The sequence below is a fragment of the Mus caroli genome, chromosome 13 (genome assembly GCF_900094665.2).
Source record: "Mus caroli chromosome 13, CAROLI_EIJ_v1.1, whole genome shotgun sequence".
NCBI lineage: Eukaryota > Metazoa > Chordata > Mammalia > Rodentia > Muridae > Mus > Mus caroli.
This window is the reverse complement of record NC_034582.1, coordinates 78,470,789-78,492,591: the sequence shown is the minus strand read 5'-3', so window position 1 is coordinate 78,492,591 and position 21,803 is coordinate 78,470,789. Positions and strand designations below refer to the sequence as shown.

Below are 21,803 nucleotides of genomic sequence, written 5' to 3'. Positions count from 1 at the left end.
ACATATTTCCACTAGAACAGTTATCCTACCACAGCATGACCCCAATATCCCAGCATAACTGAAGCACAAGAAAAAGAACTTAACACCAACTATATGAAGATGAAAGAGGTCCTTAAAGAGGTAATGAATAAACCCTTAGAGAAATACAGGAAAACACAAAGAAACAGCGTGATAATATGAATAAAACTGTTTAAGACCAGAATATAGAAATAGAATAAGAAAAGAAAAAACAAAACGAAGAAATGCTAGAAAAAAAATGTAGGAATTCCAACAGGAACTACAGGGGCAAGCTTCATGAACAGAATATAAGAGATAGAAGAGAGAATCGCAGGTGTTGAAGATATGACAGATGAAATGGATTACACCAGTCAAAGAAAATGTTAAATCCAAAAAAACCTCCTGAAACAAAGCAGCCAGGAAACCTGCAACACTATGAAAAGATCAAACCTAAGAATAATAGGAATAGAGGGAGGAGAAGAATACCAGCTCAAAAGTTCAGAAAATGTTTATCACAAAATTATAGTAGAAATTCTCCTAACCTAACGTTGATATCTAATAGAGATATAAGAAGCATAAAATACCAAACAGATTGGATCAGAAAAGAAAGTCACCTTGAGGCAGGGAATGGTAGCACAGACCTCTAATCCCAGCACTTAGGAAGGCAGGCAGATCTCTGAGACTTCAAGGTCAGCCCGACCTACAAAACCAATACCACGACAGCTAGGACTGTTACCCAGAGAAGCCTTGTCTAGGGGCAGGGAATAGCCTCTTTGCCACATAATAATCAAACATACTACAAGAATATTAATAACTGCAAGGGGAAAAGATCAAGTAACATATAAGGGACGACCAATTAGAAAGGAAAAGCCAGAAAGTCCTAGACAGATATGCTGCAGACTAGAAGAGACCACAGATGCCAGCCCAGACTATTATACCCTGCAAAAATTTCAGTCACCATTGAAGGAAAAATAAGATATTCCATGACAAATCCAAATTTAAACACTATATATCTACAAATCCACCCCTACAGAGAGTGCTAGAAGGAAAACTCCAAACTAAAGTTAACTATACCCATGAAAACGCAGGGAAGAAACACCAGCAAAATCAAAAGAGAAGCATACGGAAGCATATGCACAAATACACACACACACACACACACAGGCACACAAACACTGCCACCAGGAAAATAAAAGGAACCAAGAACCAAAGATCAATGATATCTTTCAGTATCAATAGTCTCAATTCCCCAGTACAAAGACACAGACTAACAAAATGGAAGTGAAAACAGGATCCAGACTTCTACTGCATCCAAGAAACACACTGAACATCAATGACAGATACTACCTCAGGGCTAGAAAAAATATTCTAAGCAAATGTACCTAAGAAGCAAGGTGGAGTAGCTATTTGAATATCTATCAAAACAGACTTCAAAACAAATCCAATCAGAAGATATAGGTAAGGACATTACTTACTCATTAGAGAAAAAAAACCTACCAAAGAGACATTTAAGTCCTTAGCATCTATGCCTCAAACACAAGGGCATTCAACTTTGTTAAAGAAAGACTACTACAGTTTAAACCACACAATGACCCTTACACACTGATAGTGAAAAACTTCAGTACCCCACTCTCACCAATGTATCGGTCATCCACACAAAAAAGTAAACAGAAATAATGGAACCAACAAACATTATCAATCAAATGGACCTAATAGGTATCTACAGAACATTCCATCCAAACGAAAGAATAAACCTTCTTAGTACCTCCTGGAACTTTCTCCAACATCAACTACATTTGCAGACATAAACAAGTTTCAGCAGACACAAGAAACTGAAATAACTCTCTGTATGCAGTCAGGCCACCACAGATTAAAGCTGGATACCAACAGTAACAGAAGCAACAGTAAGCTTACAAACTCATAGAAACTGAACAACTCTCTACTGAATGGGTAAAGACAGAAATGAAAAATTAAACTTTCTAGAATTCAACGAAAATAAATACACAGTATATATGATTTTATGGGACATAATGAATGCAGTTCTAAGAGGCTAGAACAAAGCACTAAGCACCTACATTTAAAAAAAAAAAACAAAACAAAAAAACCAAAGGAACAACAACAAATGCTGAAGAAATCTCATACCAGCAACTTAATAGCACACCTGAAAGCCCTGAAACACCCAAAAGGAGTAGATGGGAAGAAATGAACTCAGGGCTGAAATCAATAAAACAGAAACAAATCAATAAAACATAGTTTGTTCTGAGAAAAATTAATAAGATCAACAAAGCTTTATCCAAATTAACCAAAAGGCAGAGAGAGAACAAAGTCAGAAATGAAAAGAGGGACATAGCCATAGACACCAAGGAAAGCCAGAGAATTTAGGACATACCTAAAAAACCTGCACTCAACCAAGTTACAAAATCTAAAAAGAAATGGATAATTTTCTCTATAACCACTTACCAAAGTTAAATCAAGATCAGATAATCAATATAAAAGACCTATAACCCCTATTAAAATAGAAGCAGTCACTAAAAGTCTCCCAAGCAAAAAAAAAAAAACAAACAGCCAGATGGTTTTAGCACAGAATTCCACTAGACTTAAAAAAAAAAAAAAGTTAACAGCAATATCCCTCAAATTATTCCACAAACTAAGAGAACATTGCCCATTCACATTATGAGACTGCAGTCACCAAAACTACAAACAAAAGAAGAGAATTACAGACCAGTTTCCCTTATGAACATAGTTGTAGAAATAATAAAAAAATATTTGTAAACTAAATCCAAGACACATCAAAATGAACATCCACTACTATCAAGTAGGCTTTATCCCAGAGATGCAGGAATGGTTTAATGTATGAAAATCAATAAATGCAATCCACCACATGAACAAATTAAAAAAAAAAAAAAACAACAACAACAACCCACCACCATCTAACTAATTAGATGCACAAAAATCCTTTAACAAAATACATCCTTAATGATAAATGTCCTGAGATTAGGGATATAAAGGACATACCTAAATATAAAAGGCAGTTCAAAGCAAGCCCATAGCCAATAATCAAATTAGAGAGAAATTCAAATCAATTCCACTAAAATAAGGAACAAAACAGGTTGCCTACTCTCTCCATACCCATTCAATGCAGTACCTTAGCTAGAGCAGTAAGACAACTGAAGATCAAGGGGATACAAGTTTGAAAGAAGTAAAGTATTTTTATTTGGTGATGATATGACAACACATAAATGACTCTAAAAACTCTACCAGGGAACTCCTACAGCTGATATCTACTTTCAGCAAAGTAACAGGATACAAGATTAACTAAAATCAGTGGTCATTGTACACACAAATGACAAAGGACTGTGAAAGACACAGGGGAACAGCACTTTCACCACTCCTAACTTCAAGCTGTACTACACAGTTATAGTAATAAAAATCTGCATGAAACCGGCATAAAACCAGACAAATTGATGGATGGAGTCAAATAGAAGACCCGGACATAAAACCACACACCAATGGGCACCTGATTTTTGATAAAGAAGCCAGAAATGCACACTAGAAAAAAAAAAAGACAGCAATCTTTAACAAAACATTAGATACTTTGAACCTTATATAAAACAAAGTGGGGAATGGCCTTGAACGTAATGGCAGAGAAAACACTGATAGCACAGGCACTAAGATCTACAATTTATAAATGGGACATCATGAAACTGAAAAGCTTTTGTAAGGCAAAGGACACAGCAAACCGAAAAAGCAGCAGCCTACAGAATCAAAATATTTTTACTAATTCCACACTGATAGAGGGATAATATCCAAATTATATGAAGAACTCAAGAAACTAGGTATCAAGAAATCAAATAACACAATTTAAAAATGGGGTACAGATCTAAACAGAATTCTCAAAAGAGGAAAATCAAATGGCTAAGAAACATTTAAATAGAATGTTCAAAATCCTTAGTCATCAGGGAAATGCAAATCAATACTATTTTGAGATTCTATCTCACACCTGTCAGAATGGCTAAGATTAATAACACAAGTGACAGTTCATGCTGACAAGGATGTGGAGCAAGGCTAACATACATCTATTGCTGATAAGAATCCAAACATGTACAGCCACTATGGAAAGCAATATATTGTTTCCTTAGAAAGTTGGAATCAAGTTGGAATCAATTTACCTGAAGACCCAACTACATATACCCAAAGGATGTTTCAGCCTACCACAAGGACACTTGCTAAAACATGTTCATTGCTGTTCTGCTAAGAACAGACAGAAATTGGAAAAAACCTAGATGTCCCCTAAAGAAGAATGGAGTATTACTCAGCTGCTAAAACAATAAAAATAAAGTAAAATACAAAAAATATTGACATCATGAAATTTACAGACAAATGGATGGAAGTAGAAAAAAAAATCATCCTGAGTAAGGCAGCCCAGACCCTGAAATGTAAATATGGCATGTATTCACTTATATGTGGTTATTGGCCATTAAATAAATATCTAAGATAAAAATCTATATCAATCATATCACACATATATGGGACAAGAGGGGGCATATGCATCTCCCTAGGAGGAAGAAATAGATTTTATGGGTAGACTGAGAGTAGGGCAGAATGCAAATGGCAGCATCAGGGAGGAGGGGGCAAGGAGACAGGGTTGAGGATGAGAATGTAGAGAGAGAGAGACAGCTAGAATTTGCTGCTTTTATTTTGATACTAATTCCACTCTCCAAACAAGGAGTGAGTCAAGTACTCAGGTGACTTCTTGTGAACCAATCCCCTAATAAAAAGGAGCCAATCACTTGGAGAGCAGGAAGGACTTCCGGGTTGGGGAGAGGAAGAGAGAGAGGGGGTCCCTTTGGACAGGGATATTGTCAGGACAAGATGTAGCTACTAGTGTCTCCCAGCTTATATCACCGGAGAAATTAGATTTAATATAGCTTACAAGATTAGGATTCTAGTTGTTGCGCCCAGATATTGAGTTATCACTGTTTCTGAACTAAGTTTGTGTGGTGTTTCTCGCAGCAACTTGACTGGGTACAAGAGAAAAGGTGCAGCATCAAAGTCTGGGTTTGCCTGATGTGCACCTCAAAGGCTGTGGAAGTATTGAAGCATGGGGCTGAAGTGTTAACGACCCGCCAGTGGGAACCTAGCGAGCTAGGTGGAGAGTCTGCATGAGATAAAAACAGGTCTGCCATTCCCTACCAGTGCATGGCCAGCCAGGCCGCCAGAGCAGAGTTGCCGGCACAAGCCCTGGAACGTGCCGGTTCTTTTTTTGGTTTTCCTGCAACAAACGAGTGCCAATTGGCCATCTTATCACTAAAGGAGTCTTCCAGTACTGGGACTAGGTGGCATTCAAATGAACTGTTGGCCAGTGGGGTACCAAAGACATCCCCAAACAATCCAGGCTGTTACTAAGATAATAGCTTCCCCTCTGCAAACTGACTCCAGGGCCCCATTGCCAAGGACAACTTCCACCCAATTCAAAGAACATGGAGAAGTGGAGGTAGAGCCTACATGGCAGCCTCACCCACAAGTTCCAGTGTCTTTTGTGTGGTAAGGTACTCTGCAGGCTTCCAACGAGAAATGTAAACGCTAATCAAGCCACAAAACCTGTGACCTATAATGCCTGCAAGATACGCTAGGGCAATAGTAGCAAAGAACTTAAAGGAGTAGTCAACCAATGCTGATTTGACTTAAGGCTGCATCCTCAAGACAGAATTCATACCCAACGCTGTCTGGATGATCAAGAACCAGAGACTAGATAGCTCAGACATCTAGAAAACCAAACACTACTGGTCTAAAGAAAAAAAAAAGTAGCAATAAAATAACTCCTAATGATATTCTGCTATATGCATAGATGGCGCGCGCCTTAAACATCAGAGGTGCTTCCTCAACAGAATAATTAGAGACCCAGAGCCAGGTGTTACACAGAGAGAGACTTTAGAACCTGACTCAGGGACCCTGCAGACGAAGGGTAGAAAGAATTTAAGGGAGAAGGAAGATTGGTGGATGGGAGATATGGAGGACACCAGGAGAACAAGGTCCTCTGAATCAACTGAGCAAGGCTCATATGAACTCACAGAGAATGAAGCAGCAAGCACAGGGCCTACATCTGTTCCTCTGTGTATATACTATAGCAGACAGAAAAGGAAATGGGTCGGGAAGGGGAGGAAGGGGGAGGGCACCTCGAGGAGTAGAGGATGAGGAAAGTGTAATCAAGATATACTATATGAGAAAAGAATCTATTTTCAATAAGCAATCAAAAATAGTTCAAATAAACAAAACCAAAAACCCACAAGCAACCACACACACACACACACACACACACACACACACACACACACGTATAGCAAAAGAGGCAGATTAAATGTTACCATTTATGGGTAAGATTAGACCCAAGGCATAAAAAAGTGTATCTTTAGGTCTTTGTCCTTTGAGTGGAAGTATAAGTAAGGACTATGTTAAGTGTGAAAACTGTGGTCATCACAGGTAATATGAACCAGGTCAGGATAAACCAGATAAAAGGTGCCAAGATTCTAGATAAGTTTGCTAGTACCAGGTAGTTGAAAAACTCCTTGGATTTTTTTTTTTTTCAGAGATTTCAAATTAGCTCGGGCATAGTAAGTAAGCTATAGAAGGAGGGAGTACTTCCAATTTAAGAGAATTCTGGTTAAAAGCAGAACATAGGTATTGCATGGATCATTATCCAAGTGACTGTAAGTCTGCCTAAGTGACAACAAGCTTAGGTACATTATCAGACAAATGAATTATCAGGATTTAGAACCTTTATAGACCCAAGATAAAATAGCTTATCAATAGCCAAATATTACACCAGGCAGCATTTGAGATGTCCTTGAAGAACAGTCATGCAACCAACAGGTTCTCTGAAAGTGAGAAAAACAAGTCATAAAATAAATACTAGGGTTATCATCAAAATCAATGGCATTAAAAGAAGGGTTAGAAAATTAAGGGGAAAACTGATAAAAACAAAAATCACACAGGTGAATGATAACAGCCCTAAACTGAAGCTTTGAAGATGGATGCTTTAAGAAGTCAAACATTAGAATAGTTGCTTTAATAGGTCAAGGGATTAAGAACAGTTTAGACTTAATCCAAAGAGAAATCCTCTACAATTCCAAACTGGAAAAAGTAACATAAAACAACCATAAACAGACAAGAAGTCATTCTCAGGAGCCATTTCCAGTACCACAGAATTGGGTATGAGCTATTCCTGCCTAGAGCAGCCTTTAGAGGCACAGTAAACTGGATTTTTCAAAACAAGGCTTTTATAGTAAATGACATTAATGAAAGAATTTTGTAGTAAAGCAGCTAAAGAGGGCTGGCAAAATGGCTCCGTGTGTAAAGGTGCTTGTAGCTAACTAAGCCTTATCACCTAAATTCAATCCCTGAAGGAGAGACTACTCTCATGAACTATCCTCTGACCTCAGTAACACAAGTGTCTCCCCCAAATAAATGCTCTTTCCATAATTATAAAAAGCAGCTAAAACATTAAGTTCAGCAGTCAATATTTAATACTGATTCATTGAATGATTTATGAATTCAATCAAATAATAGATAGTGAACTATCTTCTGCTATAAAATAACTACATCTTAATGTTCAATTTATTCCTAAAAAGAGAACCATTGTATCAACTATGAGTTGAACCCAAAGGACAATTTTTTTTTATTTTTATTTGTATGTACATTGGTTTTCTGCCAGCATGTATGTCTGGGTGAGGGTGTCAGATCTTAGAGACAGTTGGGAGCTGCCATGTGGGTGCTGGGAATTCACCCAGGTCCTCTGGAAGAACATTCAGTGTTCTTAACCACTGAAAAAAATATTTAGCTGAATTGTTTGCAGAACTCTTTAGTTTGCTAGTATCGATGCTTCATTAACAAAATACTTTTTAATTTCTTTAAAACAAAAAGTATATACACAAATTTTACTGCTATTTTCCTAACTCAGGAAAAAGGTGAATATATTTTAAAACTGAAGTGCTGGATTGGAGAGATACCTCAACAATTAAGCGCACATACTAACAGTCCAAACCTTTAATTCTACCTCCCAGGAGCAAGGGGCAGATAGCAGAGTGCATGCTGCTCTCATGGCGGACCTCAGTTCTGTTCTGAGATCCTTTCCAAGAAGCTTACAACTGGCCAGTAGTCCTGCTCCAAAGGCATTTAGCACTTCTGGCTTCTTTAAGAACCTGAGCTCATGGGAACATACCCATCCACATACAAACACATACATCATTTTTAAATAGTAACACAATACTATTTTTTAAAAGATTTATTTATTTTATGTGCGCTGGTGTTTTGCCTGTTTTTATGTCTGTGTGAGGGTGTCAGATTCCCTGGATCTGGAGTTACAGACAGGTCTGAGCTGCCAAGTGGGTGCTGGGAACCAAACCCACATCCTTTGAAGAATAGTCAGTGTTCTCAACCACTGAACCATCTCTCCAGCCCCCAGTAACAAAACATTTTTTAAAAATTATTAAAAGTTATGCTTAAAAGTACAAATTCTCAAGAAAATGCCTAAATACAAGGTAATTTTCTTTAGAATTAAACCTATGATGCAACAGAATACATGCAATTGTATTCAAACCCATCAGGTCTATAGTTTTTGGTAAAGATAATAATAAAGACATCTAGAAGAACTGATTAAATTAAGAAATAACAAAAGACTTATTCTTCAAAATAAGTTGATAAAGCAAACGAGATTAAAAAAACAGCAAAGATAAGGATACATGGTAATGAAATACAATTTATAAACTATTCTAGCATACTGGTGTTGAAAACATCGCAAAGAGAAGGATACATGCTAATTAAGTACAAGTTATACACTACTCTAGCATACTGGTGTTGAAATTAATAGTTGTTTATTTAAAAGATAATTTTTCAGTTATAGCAGTTGAATAAATTATGCAATACCGCTTATAAAGCAATACTGTACTCATAAAAGCATTGCCAATGAACCAAGTATCTTAGAAGATGTTAGTCACTTCATCTCTAGCTAAGACATGACTTACTCAAAAACTGTTCTCATTTCTTCCACCTCACTCCAACCTCCACTTCCTGGAAGTTATCACAGTAGTTTTAATACCACAAAGTTAATACTTACTCCTTGATGAAATAAAGGACAAAGGATAAACTTGCCCGACTGTTTAATTACAGGCACTGTATGAAGCACTGAACTGTAACATAAAGAAAAGTCCTGTTTCTTTATGAAAAGGAGTACCTCTTACCAGGAAAGCCAATATACCATGCTCTCTGTGCCTCCAAAGACAAGGCATACCATAGTCATCTCAATTTAAAGTAGTGGCTATTTGTGTTACAAATACTTTCATTTATACAAGCTATATTTTACAACCATGTTAAGCACAGTAGTAATGATTCATAAAGCAAATTTAAAATAAAAATTCAGTTATAAATACAAAAGCCAAGAAACTTTAGGTATATATCTGTACAGTTAACTATTCCTTAAATGCACTCATGGTGAATATTTTAATGCACTGAATAAGTGAACACACTAGAGTACATAGTTTTGTTACTAGCAACACAACAATTAGAAAAGCTCTCTCTCATTTCCTATCTCTAAAATAAGGGGGAAATGATATCTCAAATCCCAATTAACCAAATTAACAAATAAACAAATAGTATTTGAAAATTTAACACTTTGATAGCATCAGCAAAGTCTCTGATATGGAATTTTCATCTAATAAATAATGGTCCTGTGCAAAAAAGTGATAAAATGAGCTACAATTTATAAGAAGTTTAAAAGGAAACTAAGATTTGCAAATTAATGTAAAGTAGGAGACTCAGTCCACTACTCAACAGTCTCATTGCAAATTAGTGCTTTAAAATAGACAGACAGACAGACAGACAGACAAGATCTCCATGGTGACTGACATGCTTATAGAGTATTAAGGCCTTTACTGCCAAGCCTGAGGATCTGAGTTGGATACCCCGGACCCCCATGGTAAAAAAACCTTAAGTCCAAGCAATCTTCAGAGCTCCACACACTCCATACCATGGCAGGTGCACCTGTTACAGTACACATAAACACAGGCACTTAACTTTTCAAAAATTCTATTTATCTCTAGAGACTTAGGACTTAATGAATCTTACAGTCTTGTTTTTGTTTATTTGTCTGGTTTTTGAATTCTATTGCAGAAACTTAGTAAATTCTCTCTTTAAATGACTTGGGGATATTTATTTTTAAATGATACAGTATTTTTTTCTAATCAGTGGTTATTAAGAGAAAGGAGTTGGGGATATCACTTAGCACTGGGAAAATAATGAAACAAAAGCATTTGAGGGTATTAGTAACACTAAGCACTTGGGTGATTTTATCAGGACAACAGGATCAAGACCAGCCTGACCTACAGCATTACATTTCAGGGCGCTCAGAGATCCACATGGAAGAAGAGGGAAAGAGGATATAAGAAATGAAGACCACAGACACTTTTAGTAAAAATGACTAATAAACAAATTGTAAAGATAAAATTCAAGGACTCAATAAGCATTGTTAAAATTATACTAGAAAAGAATTTCATACTAAAATGTTTCAAGATCATATTCTACAGTATATTGAATGTCTCAGGTTTTTTCCTATGTGTTTCTAATAGTCAGAAAAATACTGACCAATTACTTCCAAAATCCAGTTGCCAAGTCTTCTACTTTTATTTCCATTAAAGAGCATAAGACAATTTTTAAGAACAATAAGTGCAAAACTTAGCTAGGCATGGTAGCATATACCTGTTGGAAGCCTGTGGCAGAGGGATCAAGAGTTTGAGACAGCAGGAAGTACAGAGTGAATTCCATACTAACCTGGACTAATTGGCAAAACAATGTGGCAAAAATCAAAAATCAAACGGTTTTCCTTTTGAATAAGGCTAAACAGAAAAGAATGGTGTTAGTGACAAAATAAATCTGTTTACACAGACAACGTCACAAGCTGCAAGAATAAGAACCATTTATAATTAATCACTTATAATCATAAATATTGTTGAAGTCTTCTGGAATGATAAAAACATTAATGAAGTTATGGCTTTGGTGGAAAAGCATCTTCCATCATGACTTCCCTTCAGTGAAAGGAAGCAGAAGGTGACACATGGCTTTCCCAAGCAGTAGAGCAAACAGCAGCAGTCAGAAAACAAAGATAACACAACATCAGTTGAGCACAGCATGGTGCCAAGGACAAACATAATTTGAATGACTGAGATTATTATATTTAAAAGTTCCTATTTATCGCAGAGATAAAAATGTGAAGTTTACTTTAAAAAGTAAACACAGGTTGTAACTCAATGTCAAACCCTTCCCTCAGCATTGGCAAAACGAAGTAAAATGAAAACCTGATTGTGCTAAGTATTCATGGTAGGTATCAACCACTGACAATCTACAACAAAATATGCATAAAACACAGCAGAACAACATGCTAACGGTTCCTGTAGATATGCCAGTTGCACTGAACAAAGGTTTCTTTTCCCCTTCCCAGTGCCCCCTCAGACTAACCACATTTCCTCACAATCCAGACCTCTCCATTCCTGAGATTTTGCTGCAGAGATACTATCACTACCAACCCATGGCATGTACTGCAGGATAACTATGGATGTGGCCCAACATAAAATTGTAAATGTACTTAAAATGGTTTCTAACGTGACGTCTCTTGTAACTCAACTGGATGTTGTTGAGCATGACCTTGAGATGACAAATCCTTTATCAAAATATTCTATTTTTCCTCTAAAAAAATATCTGTACTAATTAAACAGTCAGTGATCAAAACATGGAGAAATGGTCTTTGTGTCTGCTGACCTTATGAAAGGGAGGCAAGTTTCTCTAAGAGATTACAGTTATTTTATAGCTCATTTGGTAGCCAAGTTTCAGAAGTCATCACAAGTGCAAAGAGGAGGAGAGAGACAATTGCTAGAACCCTGGGAAGAAGAAATGGGTGAGTGTGCCACATGCTTAGAACAAGTATGAGAGAAAACGCTTTCAGTAACTAAGGAACTCCAGTTCACAGCTTCTCTTCGGCAATCCCTCCTCATTCATCAGCATTATGTCAAGTCCATGCCCACACCTAAATGATTAATACTCTGCTTTGAAGGAATGTTTTAACTAGATATAGTTGAAGCAAAATAAGTACTAAGGAATTTACACTGTTGCTCTAATTTTGTGCCTCCATCTGTACAACTGAAGTTAAAACAAAACAAAACCTCAGAATTCAACTACTTCATAGTATTTAAACTGCTAAAAATACTCTTAGGTATTATAGTTACTGATAAGAAGCAAAATTCAATTTTTATTCATCTATAGTGCTTTAAGTCTTTAACTTTTAAAAACTTTTCTTAGCTGGGCGTGATGGCACACCACTGCCTGGCTAGCAGTATTTTATATCAGCATCCAAAATAAAGTGAAATATTTAAATAATGGTCTAAGAAGATATAGCTAGACATGGTGACACACACCAATCCCAGCATGAGAGAAAGTAGGAAGAGAGTAAAGTATAAGATTAAGGGGAGGAAGGAACAATTTTAATGTTTCCTAAGAAAATGTATTTTAATTGAGTTAGGCCCACCCTCTCTAGGTGATCTGTTTCACAGGAAGGAGACTGCCTACTGTATGAGATAAGAAAGTAAGTTGATCACAACCTGTCTTGACTTCACTCTTGCTCTAGACCAGCTCTCTGATGCATAGCTTTCCTGTCCCACAGAGGTCCTCCTGGTTGGTTAATAGTTCCCTTAGAGATGGAATCATTCCATCCAAAAAGGAAAGCTTTTTTAAATATGAAGGTAAACAACTTAAAATAGCTTCAGTAAGATCCTGAAACTAATCAGATTCCCTAGTGCCTTCCCTGCCAGAGTAAGCAATAAAAGCTGAGAGTTACCCTCAGACAGAAGGAAACCAGGCTGAGAAGACGACTCAGAGCTGCAAAGAAAACTTAAGACCATGAAAGCTGACTGGAAGGAGAAGGCAGCCAAGCTGCCTGGAAGAGGTTTCGACCAGTGGAGGCACCTGGAAAGAACACTCTCCAGCCTGTTGAGCTACCTTTAGGCTGTCCAGTGTGCTCATGGTTCCCAGCTTTGTGAGCTGTCACCTGTGCTAGGTATGTGTTGGGTGGAGTGGGTAAGGGGAGGGCTCAGTGATATAGATGTCTGTGTCATTTCTGCTGCTGTAAGTAATCCCTTACCCATATTCTTTTAAGTTACCCTACAGCACACATCAAGTGGACTTCAGTGGTATCTTACTTAGGTCTGTCATAGGTTCCCTATCTGGATGAGAAGACATTTGTGTTGCATCTCCCCAGGACAAGTTTTGTCACACAGCACATTCCCTGCAATCCAAGTACCACTGACTGGCAAGTATAGGTCCTGGCTCTGTCTTAGAATAAATGAAGGAGGAGGGTAGGAAACACAAGAGGAAAGGAAGAAGAAAACTATCAAGACACAAAGACCAGGGTAGAGGAACTTCAATATTACAAAGAAGAATAAGCCAATCCACAAGGGTTTTAAATTTGCATGGTTCCAATTATATAATATCCTGGAAACCCTTGATTATAGTGAAAAAAGATCAGTGGTTGCCTGAGGAAGGGAAAGAGGAAGAATGATTTCAGGGGAGTTAAAATACACTTATACCATAATGATGGGTGTACATAAAAAAAAAAAACCTATTCATTCAAACCCACATATAATGTGATCAAAATACAATATAAAATTCTCAATGAATGAAAATATATTTTTTAAAAAAATTAAAGATACATATCACTCGTAAAAGTTACAGATAATGGAGAGGCATGTAGAACAACAGAAACTCGTGCACACAATCTAAACCTAATCAAAAGTTCCTCTTTAAAAAAATAATCTTTATGGCTTGGAGAGATGGCTCAGCAGTTATGAGCAGTGGCTATTTTTCCATAGGAACCAGGTTCATTTTCCACCACCTATGTGACTATAGGAACTCTACTTTGATGATCTTGTGGAATTTATCACATCCCAATGGCAATACCCTGAAACATGAGTTAGGTGAAGTTTCTACCCTCCTAAGTCATTGGAAGTTAAACCCCAGTGCGAGTTTCAGAGAGGACAAGCCATAGTTTACTATCCTATCTGCTCTGGAATTATGTGAAACAAACAAACACAAAACAAAAGTCCTTGTGAAGTGAGTATTTTGTTGGTTTGGCTAAAATGACTATACCCTTTGTTTTACCAGACAACCGTTTAAAAAGCCCTATTATTTCAGAGGATACTTCTTCACTCATTCACTTGCCATTTGCTGAAACATTTCACTGTCAGCAAAGCTATCAACTAGATGAAGTCTCTCTAACTTGAACCAGAACTGTGAATAAAACCATACTAAGTCATTAGCAATGAAAATAGTCAAACAAGCAAAAAAAGCAGAAGGTAGTTTACAAATGTTTGTTTCTGCAAAGGTGCTCAGGCACAACCTTAACCAAAATAGTAACTGAAGAAACACAAGGCTCTAACATAGATTGACTAGGCCTCTCGGAAGACAAAGAGCAAAGAATCGCAGGAAAGAGAAATCAGAAAACTTGAGAAGAAACTCAGATCTCTGCTACTACATTCAATGTTAAAACCTCCTTAGAATCCTTAAAAGGCTCACAAGAGACAGCTATATCAGGATCCTTTCAGCAAAATCTTGCTGACATGCCTGGCAAACACAGAAGTGGATGCTCACAGTCAGCTATTGGATGGAACACAGGGCCCTCAATGAAGGAGCTAGAGAAAGTAGCCAAGGAGCTGAAGGGGTCTGCAACCCTATAGGTGGAACAACAATATGAACTAACCAGTACCCCCAGAACTTGTGTCTTTAGCTGCATATGTATCAGAAGATGGCCTAGTTGGCCATCATATGGAAGAGAGGCCCCCTGGTCTTGCAAACTTTATATGCCCCAATACAGGGGAATGCCAGGGCCAAGAAGTGGGAGTGGGTGGATAGGGGAGTGTGGGGGGGAGGGTATAGGGGACTTTCGGGATAGCATTTGAAATGTAAATGAAGAAAATACCTAATAAAAAATTGGAAAAAGAAAAAAAAAAAAGAATCCTCAAAAGGATTGTCTTTCACTCAAATGCAAAAGAACTTCCAATAAATACACTCCAGTTCTTAGTTTTCCATTTTCCTTTAAGAATGGCTTGAAGACCACTTGTTTCAGACTTAACTACAGAATTTATTAAAAATAAATTTTTGAGTTGGGAATGATAGCTCATACAATAACCCCAGCATTTGGGAGGCTGAAGCAGGAAAGCAGGGAGTTCAAGGCTAGCCTGAGCTACTGAATTAAGAACCTGTTTCCAAAAACAAGCATGCAAAGATTCAAAACTTTTACTACTCAAAATAGGATCCAAATACACATTTTTTTTTTAAACCAAGAATCATAGGTAATTTTTTTTTTTTTCCTGAGTAGTACAGAATTCACTGTATACCAGACTGGCCTTGGACTCACAGATCCCATGCTGGGATTTCAGGCATGCACCACCATGCCCAGGCATTCTTAAGGAAACTTAAGTATCCAACACTCGTCACAAGTTCACTAGATGTCAGCTATTCCTTGACTCCCTCAGTTTACAATCAATTCACTGGTCGGTACTCTCTAAGTGTACTGTGTGTGTTTCTCTCATATCACATAGCACATTATTTCTTCCCAGCACCGCTCCTCACCAACTCTGCTATAGCAAAGCTTTCTGTCTCCCCACAATTAACAGCAGCAAATTATTAAACTGCTACATTGACTAAACAAGCCACCAGGGATCTGTAACTCAAAATGTTGCTCTAATTGTGCTACTGTTCTCTCATAAATCAATACCAATGCAAGATTTTCATCACAACAGAAAGTGGAACAGAATTAAAACACTTGCAGTTATGTTTTCTACCAAATATTTTCACATACTGAAAGCAAATAATTTAGTTCAGTATTTTTGGTCTACATCACAAGCCTATTGTCCTTTGCTCACAATACAAGAACCTGATATACACAGCACATCTATGAAGTTTGGGGCTACAAAACCAGATCAGAGAATGAGCGGGCAGAATAAATTTATAACCAATTAAACATCAGTAAATCCAAAGTATCCACTGTGGGGTAGCATTTATAAGACATGAAATACCTGGCCTAATATAAAGACAAGGATTCTCAGACTACCCAAATGATGTATGTGTGTGTGTTTGTGTGTGTGTGTGTGTGAATATATATGAATGATGCTTTTAAAGGAACTAAAAGAGCAAGGGAACCATATTAAATCTTTTTTTGCTCTGTTTTTCTCTTTTACTTATTCACTTTACATCCCACTCACTGGCTCCCTCCCACGATCCTTCCCCTGACCCCTACCCCCACCCCAAGCAGGTGGGGCCCCCAGAATATCCCTCAATCCTGGTACATCAAGTCTCTGTACCAGATTAAATCTTAATCTGAAACTTGTATTTGTCATGAAATAAGGTTCTAAGTCACTGAATGTAAAGAATCAGAAGATGACTAAAAGCCAAATCTACTTTTGCCAGGAATTTAGAACTTCTCAAAGAGTTCAAACTCTTACCAAATTTATGTAAGTAAACTAATGGATAGAACCTGGGTCTTGAGAGTTCATGTCTAGTGAGTGTTCTTCTCACTGTATGGTTCACAACTTAACTGTTAATTCAACCAAGGTCAACCTAAATTCCGACCATCCTTGCTTTATTTTTTAAGGATTCCAAGCAATGACAGCAACTCCATACACAAACACCAACTTCATAGCGGTGAACAACTTTAACTTTAGTCAAGTAACTAACTCAAAAACAAGACAGATCAATGTCACAATGGAGACAACCAGGCCCCACATTGTGAAGTGTCACCATGAGATTAGCTGAAAACATATCTACTTCCTTCGAGCTGCCAGAATGGTTCTGTGGATCTCAGAATGCAGAGGACACATTCTAATTCGGCTTCTATGTGACTATCATGGATTTAATCATTTTATGTAGATACTATCGCCAACTTTCTAGACAAGACCAAGTTTATTAGACCTCACCTCAGGTATAACACTGCCTGCTTCTAAACTCCACATTCTTCCTTCTGTAAAATTGGAAGAGATGGGGAGGTTGCTAGACTTGAATTCCTTCTAGTGCTAATGTTCCCTCTCTAATTTCATGATCCCAAATGAAAACAGAACTCTCTTAAGGAATCTAAGCCATACTATTCAGAGGTTCAAAACACTAAAACAAACAAACAAACAAACAAAAACATTAAAAGAAAGAAGTAACCTGGTAGTTTGCAACTGAAACCAGGTTTTTTGTTGTTGTTGTTTTGTTTTGTTTTTTTTTCTCTAGTAAGTCATACAAAACAGCTAAAACTGGCAATATTAACCCTGAAAAAAGGGGGCATGGCCAAACTGGGAGTGGTGGCATATGCCTTTGATCCCAGCACTTGGGAAGCAGAGGCAGACAGATCTCTGAATCAGAGGGCAGTCTGGTCTACATAAAAAGGCAGCAGCATAGTCAACTAAAGCTTGAACCCAAGATAGAAGTCTCTGCAGATGGTTTGAAATCTTTCATGTGGCTGATTGCCTGTTCAACTTTACCAGAACCCTAGGACTTTGGAAATAGCAACTATCTTTTAAAAATTCTTTTATGTTCCAGAAAGTAGTTGACTGCAGTCACCAGCCCCTACACAACCACCTGCCTTCCTCTCATAGTCCCCCAATAAAGCCTAACTTAGATGTTTCGAAATCCCATTCATTCCATCAATTAACTTCTGAACTGTGTGATCAGTCAGCACCCATTGCTTCTTATCTACAGTTGATTAAGACGTTCTTTGTACAAGTCCCTGAACTTTGTCCTTTCAGACTAAAACAGCAGAGAACTCTGAGAATGACTGGCCTCACGGTAAAACACTCTTCGGTTACTCCTTTCCCTCCAATCTCTCACACCAGGTTCTTTCTATGTTTACGTATCCTTCTCACCTAACCTTTAAGACACTTGCAAATAATATGGCTGAGGCTGTGCTCCCTACTTCGATAGAGATTTACAATAAGAAATTACAAATTTTCCTTTCAAGTTAAATCTGTTGGGACTCAACCTGGACATTTTCTTTAAAAGTGACATTGATTTTTCAGTTCTGCTATAGTTGAGTGTTAAGAGAAGCCAATTTTGTCTTAAGTGCCTCGGCGTTGCTTGTCTCCAAGGAGACAGGAGAGCGTGCAAAAAGGCACTGCTGCGTCCTTAAATTCTCAGCCAAAAGCCTGCGGCGGGAAAAGGTGGCAGGGACAACGTGGTGGGTAGAGCAAGGTCAACAGTGGGCCACCGGGCGCCACAGGACACACGCGAGGGCAGGCTCCTTAGACTGGGTACTCCGACAGACCCGCCCCTCTCCAACCCCACAGGTCCCTCGGCTGACTGGAACCCCGGCGGCGGCCGTGCGCACTCTGGGAAGGTTGGGGTCCTGCCAGCGGTTCATCCCAACGCTCCAGCAGGTTCCATTCCCAGCAGGGACATCAACCGGCTCCTTTCACAGACTAACCTCCCTGTCCTTTCCTCCTGAGGTTGTCACTCTGATCCTCACAAGACTCACCATAACGCCAAGAACAGGTCGTGGGACAGACAGTCTAGAGTCCCCGGGACCGTCCAGAATCTCCCCTTCAGGTTCTGCAAAACGGAGCTCTCGAAACCGCGAAGGGAAAGGTCTTCCGGCTCGGCCGGAAGTCCTGCCCGCATGGGACAGGAAGTTCCTCCCTCTCCGGACCGCCAGCGACCCCACGCCACGCAGAGAGGAGGAGACGCAAGGCGTTCTCTAAAGCTACTTCCGTGGGTGTGAGGCTAAGGCGAGGGGCGGGGCTGACCTTGAGAACGCAGGGGCGCAGGCGCACAGGTAGGTGGGCGTGGCGGGGCGGGGCGGAATGCCCGCAGGATTCCTAGGTAGGTGCGGTACTTTTCGCGGGCGCTGGGGTCGGTTTGTGCTGCTGCAGGGATCAGCTGGGTGGGTGTAGCCGTCGTACTCTGACGGTTTAGTGAGGGTAAAGAACCTTCTAGGCTGTATTCATGCTGAGATCATTCAGAAATTGTTTAGCCAGCCTCCTTTCTGTCCGCTTTCCTTACGCAGTACCGTGGAATCTCAGTTAATTCATGCTGTCCAAGCACCTTCCTCTCTTAGGTCAATGAAATGTGACCCTTAGAAGTTCTTTGCTCTTCACAGACGCCAGCTCAAACCAGAGGATATCTACAAAAAGAGCAGAGGAGCTAAGAAGAAAATTCAGTATGGACATTTCCAACCTACTTAATACCAATATGAACAGAAAGGGCCTTACAACATTCTCATATACATACATACACACACATTTATGCTTTATGACACCTCCCTCCTTCCAAATCTGTACCAGTGAACTTGCCTTTTTATTGTGATGAGGGTTAACCATAGAGGTAAGTTTGAAATAAGGACACAGAGCATCTTTGACCCAGAAATTATCACACAGTTTAACGATCCTTATGGAAACATGCTTATCTCACCCTTCTCCGTGAGATACCTTTTACCATAATGTGGTTCTCTTGTGGAGTCAGAACTGGGGAGGAAATTCATCTTCAGCAGTCAAGGTTGCACAAACTTGCAACTATAAAGCAGCTATGATGTTCAACCTCTAACTGGCCCAAGGACCCTGGGAAACAATTCTGAGCTACCTAGAGAAATTAGATTGGTGCTGTTTCAAAAGGATACAGAAACAAAGTTTATATATTATGTTAATTTTTAATGGGGGGATAGGGTGACAGGTGATAGAGAAATTATAAGAAATGAGAGAAGCTACTCTGAGACCAATAGCCTTGAGGAATAGTTTGTGAAACTGAGTCTGCTGCTGATCAACCCAGAACTTCCCCCAAGGGTTCTGTTACTGCTTTATAGAAACATGCCTGCTAATAGACAGGCCCCAGGGCAACTGCAGTATGGTAAAGAAGGACTCTATCTGGGGGAAGCCATTGCTATCCTTGAGAAAGAAAAGGTGGAAGTGGAGAGTGGCTATCAGCCTGTCAGTGACATCACATTCTGTGAAGTCTTGTCTTTCACTTGTGACACAGTGGGTCTTCCATCTGTCCTAAACCTGGCAGCCTTGTTAAGGATCAGAAAACATCTTCTCCTATATGACAGTAGGATAGGAATTATTAGCAGGATAGAATCCATTCCTGCCAGAGGAAAAACAAGAAATCAGTTTTTACTACCTTATTGCTTTCAATAGACTGTCAGATTCTATATTCTTTATTTTGTACATGGCACATTGATTAACAATCCTTGGTTAAAATACTTTAGTTTCGCATAGTGTGTATATATGTTTACATTTACAGCTGTATCAAGTCTTTTTGTCCTATTAAAAAACAATATACTCTACTAATTACCTGTTTTTTTTATTGACCATTTTCTATTTCTTAAATGTATAGAAGTCTTTGACAAAGATTCAGAGAAAGAATTATGAAAAGGAAAGAGGGGAAATGTGATGATAAAGATTAAAAGATCTTTTTGGCAAATTAGTTATGATCACAGTCTTTGATAAAAGTCATGGCTGCTTACCATGTGGGGTTTGTGATAATTTAAAATGTCCTCTCTACGAACTGATCTCAGATATGTATAAATATCAACAGAATAGTATTTACATGAGCACTCTGGTCTGAAACTCTTCCAATTTTTAAAATCACTTTTTAAAAGTCTAAACCCTGTCTTAACAAAATGTGTTAATAGTTTTACCTCTAAAAAAATTCAAACTCTTTTCTCTTTACTGAATATGATATGTTTTATTCTGTGATTTATATTTCTTGTAAATTGTAATTAGTCTGTAACTATGTGTGGAACGTTGGGTTTTGTTCCCTTAGGTAAATTGTACTTAAAATTCTTTATTGGCCATCTTAGAAAAACCATGTACCAGTAACAATGATTTATTGGTCATGTTCTGCCATATATGGTTAGTGGAACATTTCGCAATTGTTCTAAAAAGTCACTCGTGGGAAATGGTTGTCTTTTAAGTAGGATCAGAGGATGGGACCTTCACAATGTGCTGAATGTCCTTTTCAGAGAGAGAAGAACTTGCTTCCCCGTTGTTTATTCTGCACCATGTGAGAACTTAATCACAACTCACTTGCCAACAACAAAGGGGTCCATTTTCACCCCCACCAGTGATACATATGAGAACTAATTTTGTGGTTTAAATCACCCAGTTTATGGTACTTTTGTTATAGTATCCAAAGTAAAGAATGCAAAATTGTGTTCAGTGTAATTGCTTTGACCTGAATAAAAAGCCCTACACTCGCAGAAAAAGATAATTGAGAATGTATCCATTACCATTCAGCATTCATTTTCTAAACTGTTCTATTTGAAACAATTATTAAGAAAAAAATTGTCCATCAATAAAGCTTCTTAAAGCCTACCTATATTGCTCTTACTTTCCTAATTTAGGAGAAAATGTCTTCAGAAGTTAAACCAGGCATATGACCATAGCCCCAGCAATTGGAGGGTAGAGAGTCAGGAGTCCAAGGCTAGTCTAGGCTACTTAAAAGTCTCAAAAATAAAAATGTACTGCATTCCTTCAATAATAGTAGCATTCCTGAGAATCTTTATTGCCATGTTGCTTCCCCTCATTGATTTTAGAAGTTGAGTGCAATGACAAATCTTGTACAAGCTGTATAGTGTATATTTTCACAGGATCTGGGGTAGGGGGAGTCAAAGACAAGTGTCCTTCCTCAAGAGCTGTAATCCCTTTGTCTCTGTCTCTGTCTCTCGATGTCTTTGTCTCTCTCTCCCTCCTTCCCTCCTTCTCTTCCTCTCTCTGTCTCTTTCTCTCTCTCTCTCTCTCTCT

At 38.4% G+C, this 21,803-nt stretch overlaps 1 protein-coding gene across 4 annotated transcripts in view; it reads right to left on the bottom strand.

The window, feature by feature from the left end:
- Tmem161b (transmembrane protein 161B) overlaps positions 1–18,720 on the bottom strand; it is a 70,576-nt gene extending 51,856 nt beyond the window's left edge. For 2 of the 4 annotated variants that reach the window (XM_021179990.2, XM_029468325.1), the window contains exon 1: positions 18,545–18,683. Coding sequence is in view for 2 of the 4 variants with exons in the window: in XM_029468324.1 (XP_029324184.1) it covers positions 18,545–18,687 (143 nt within the window). In the remaining 2 variants the exon portion in view is untranslated. Of the gene's footprint in view, positions 1–18,544 lie in introns of all 4 variants that reach the window. The other 2 variants (XM_029468324.1, XM_021179988.2) reach the window with 2 other exon arrangements.
- Between the last annotated feature and the right edge of the window lie 3,083 nt (positions 18,721–21,803).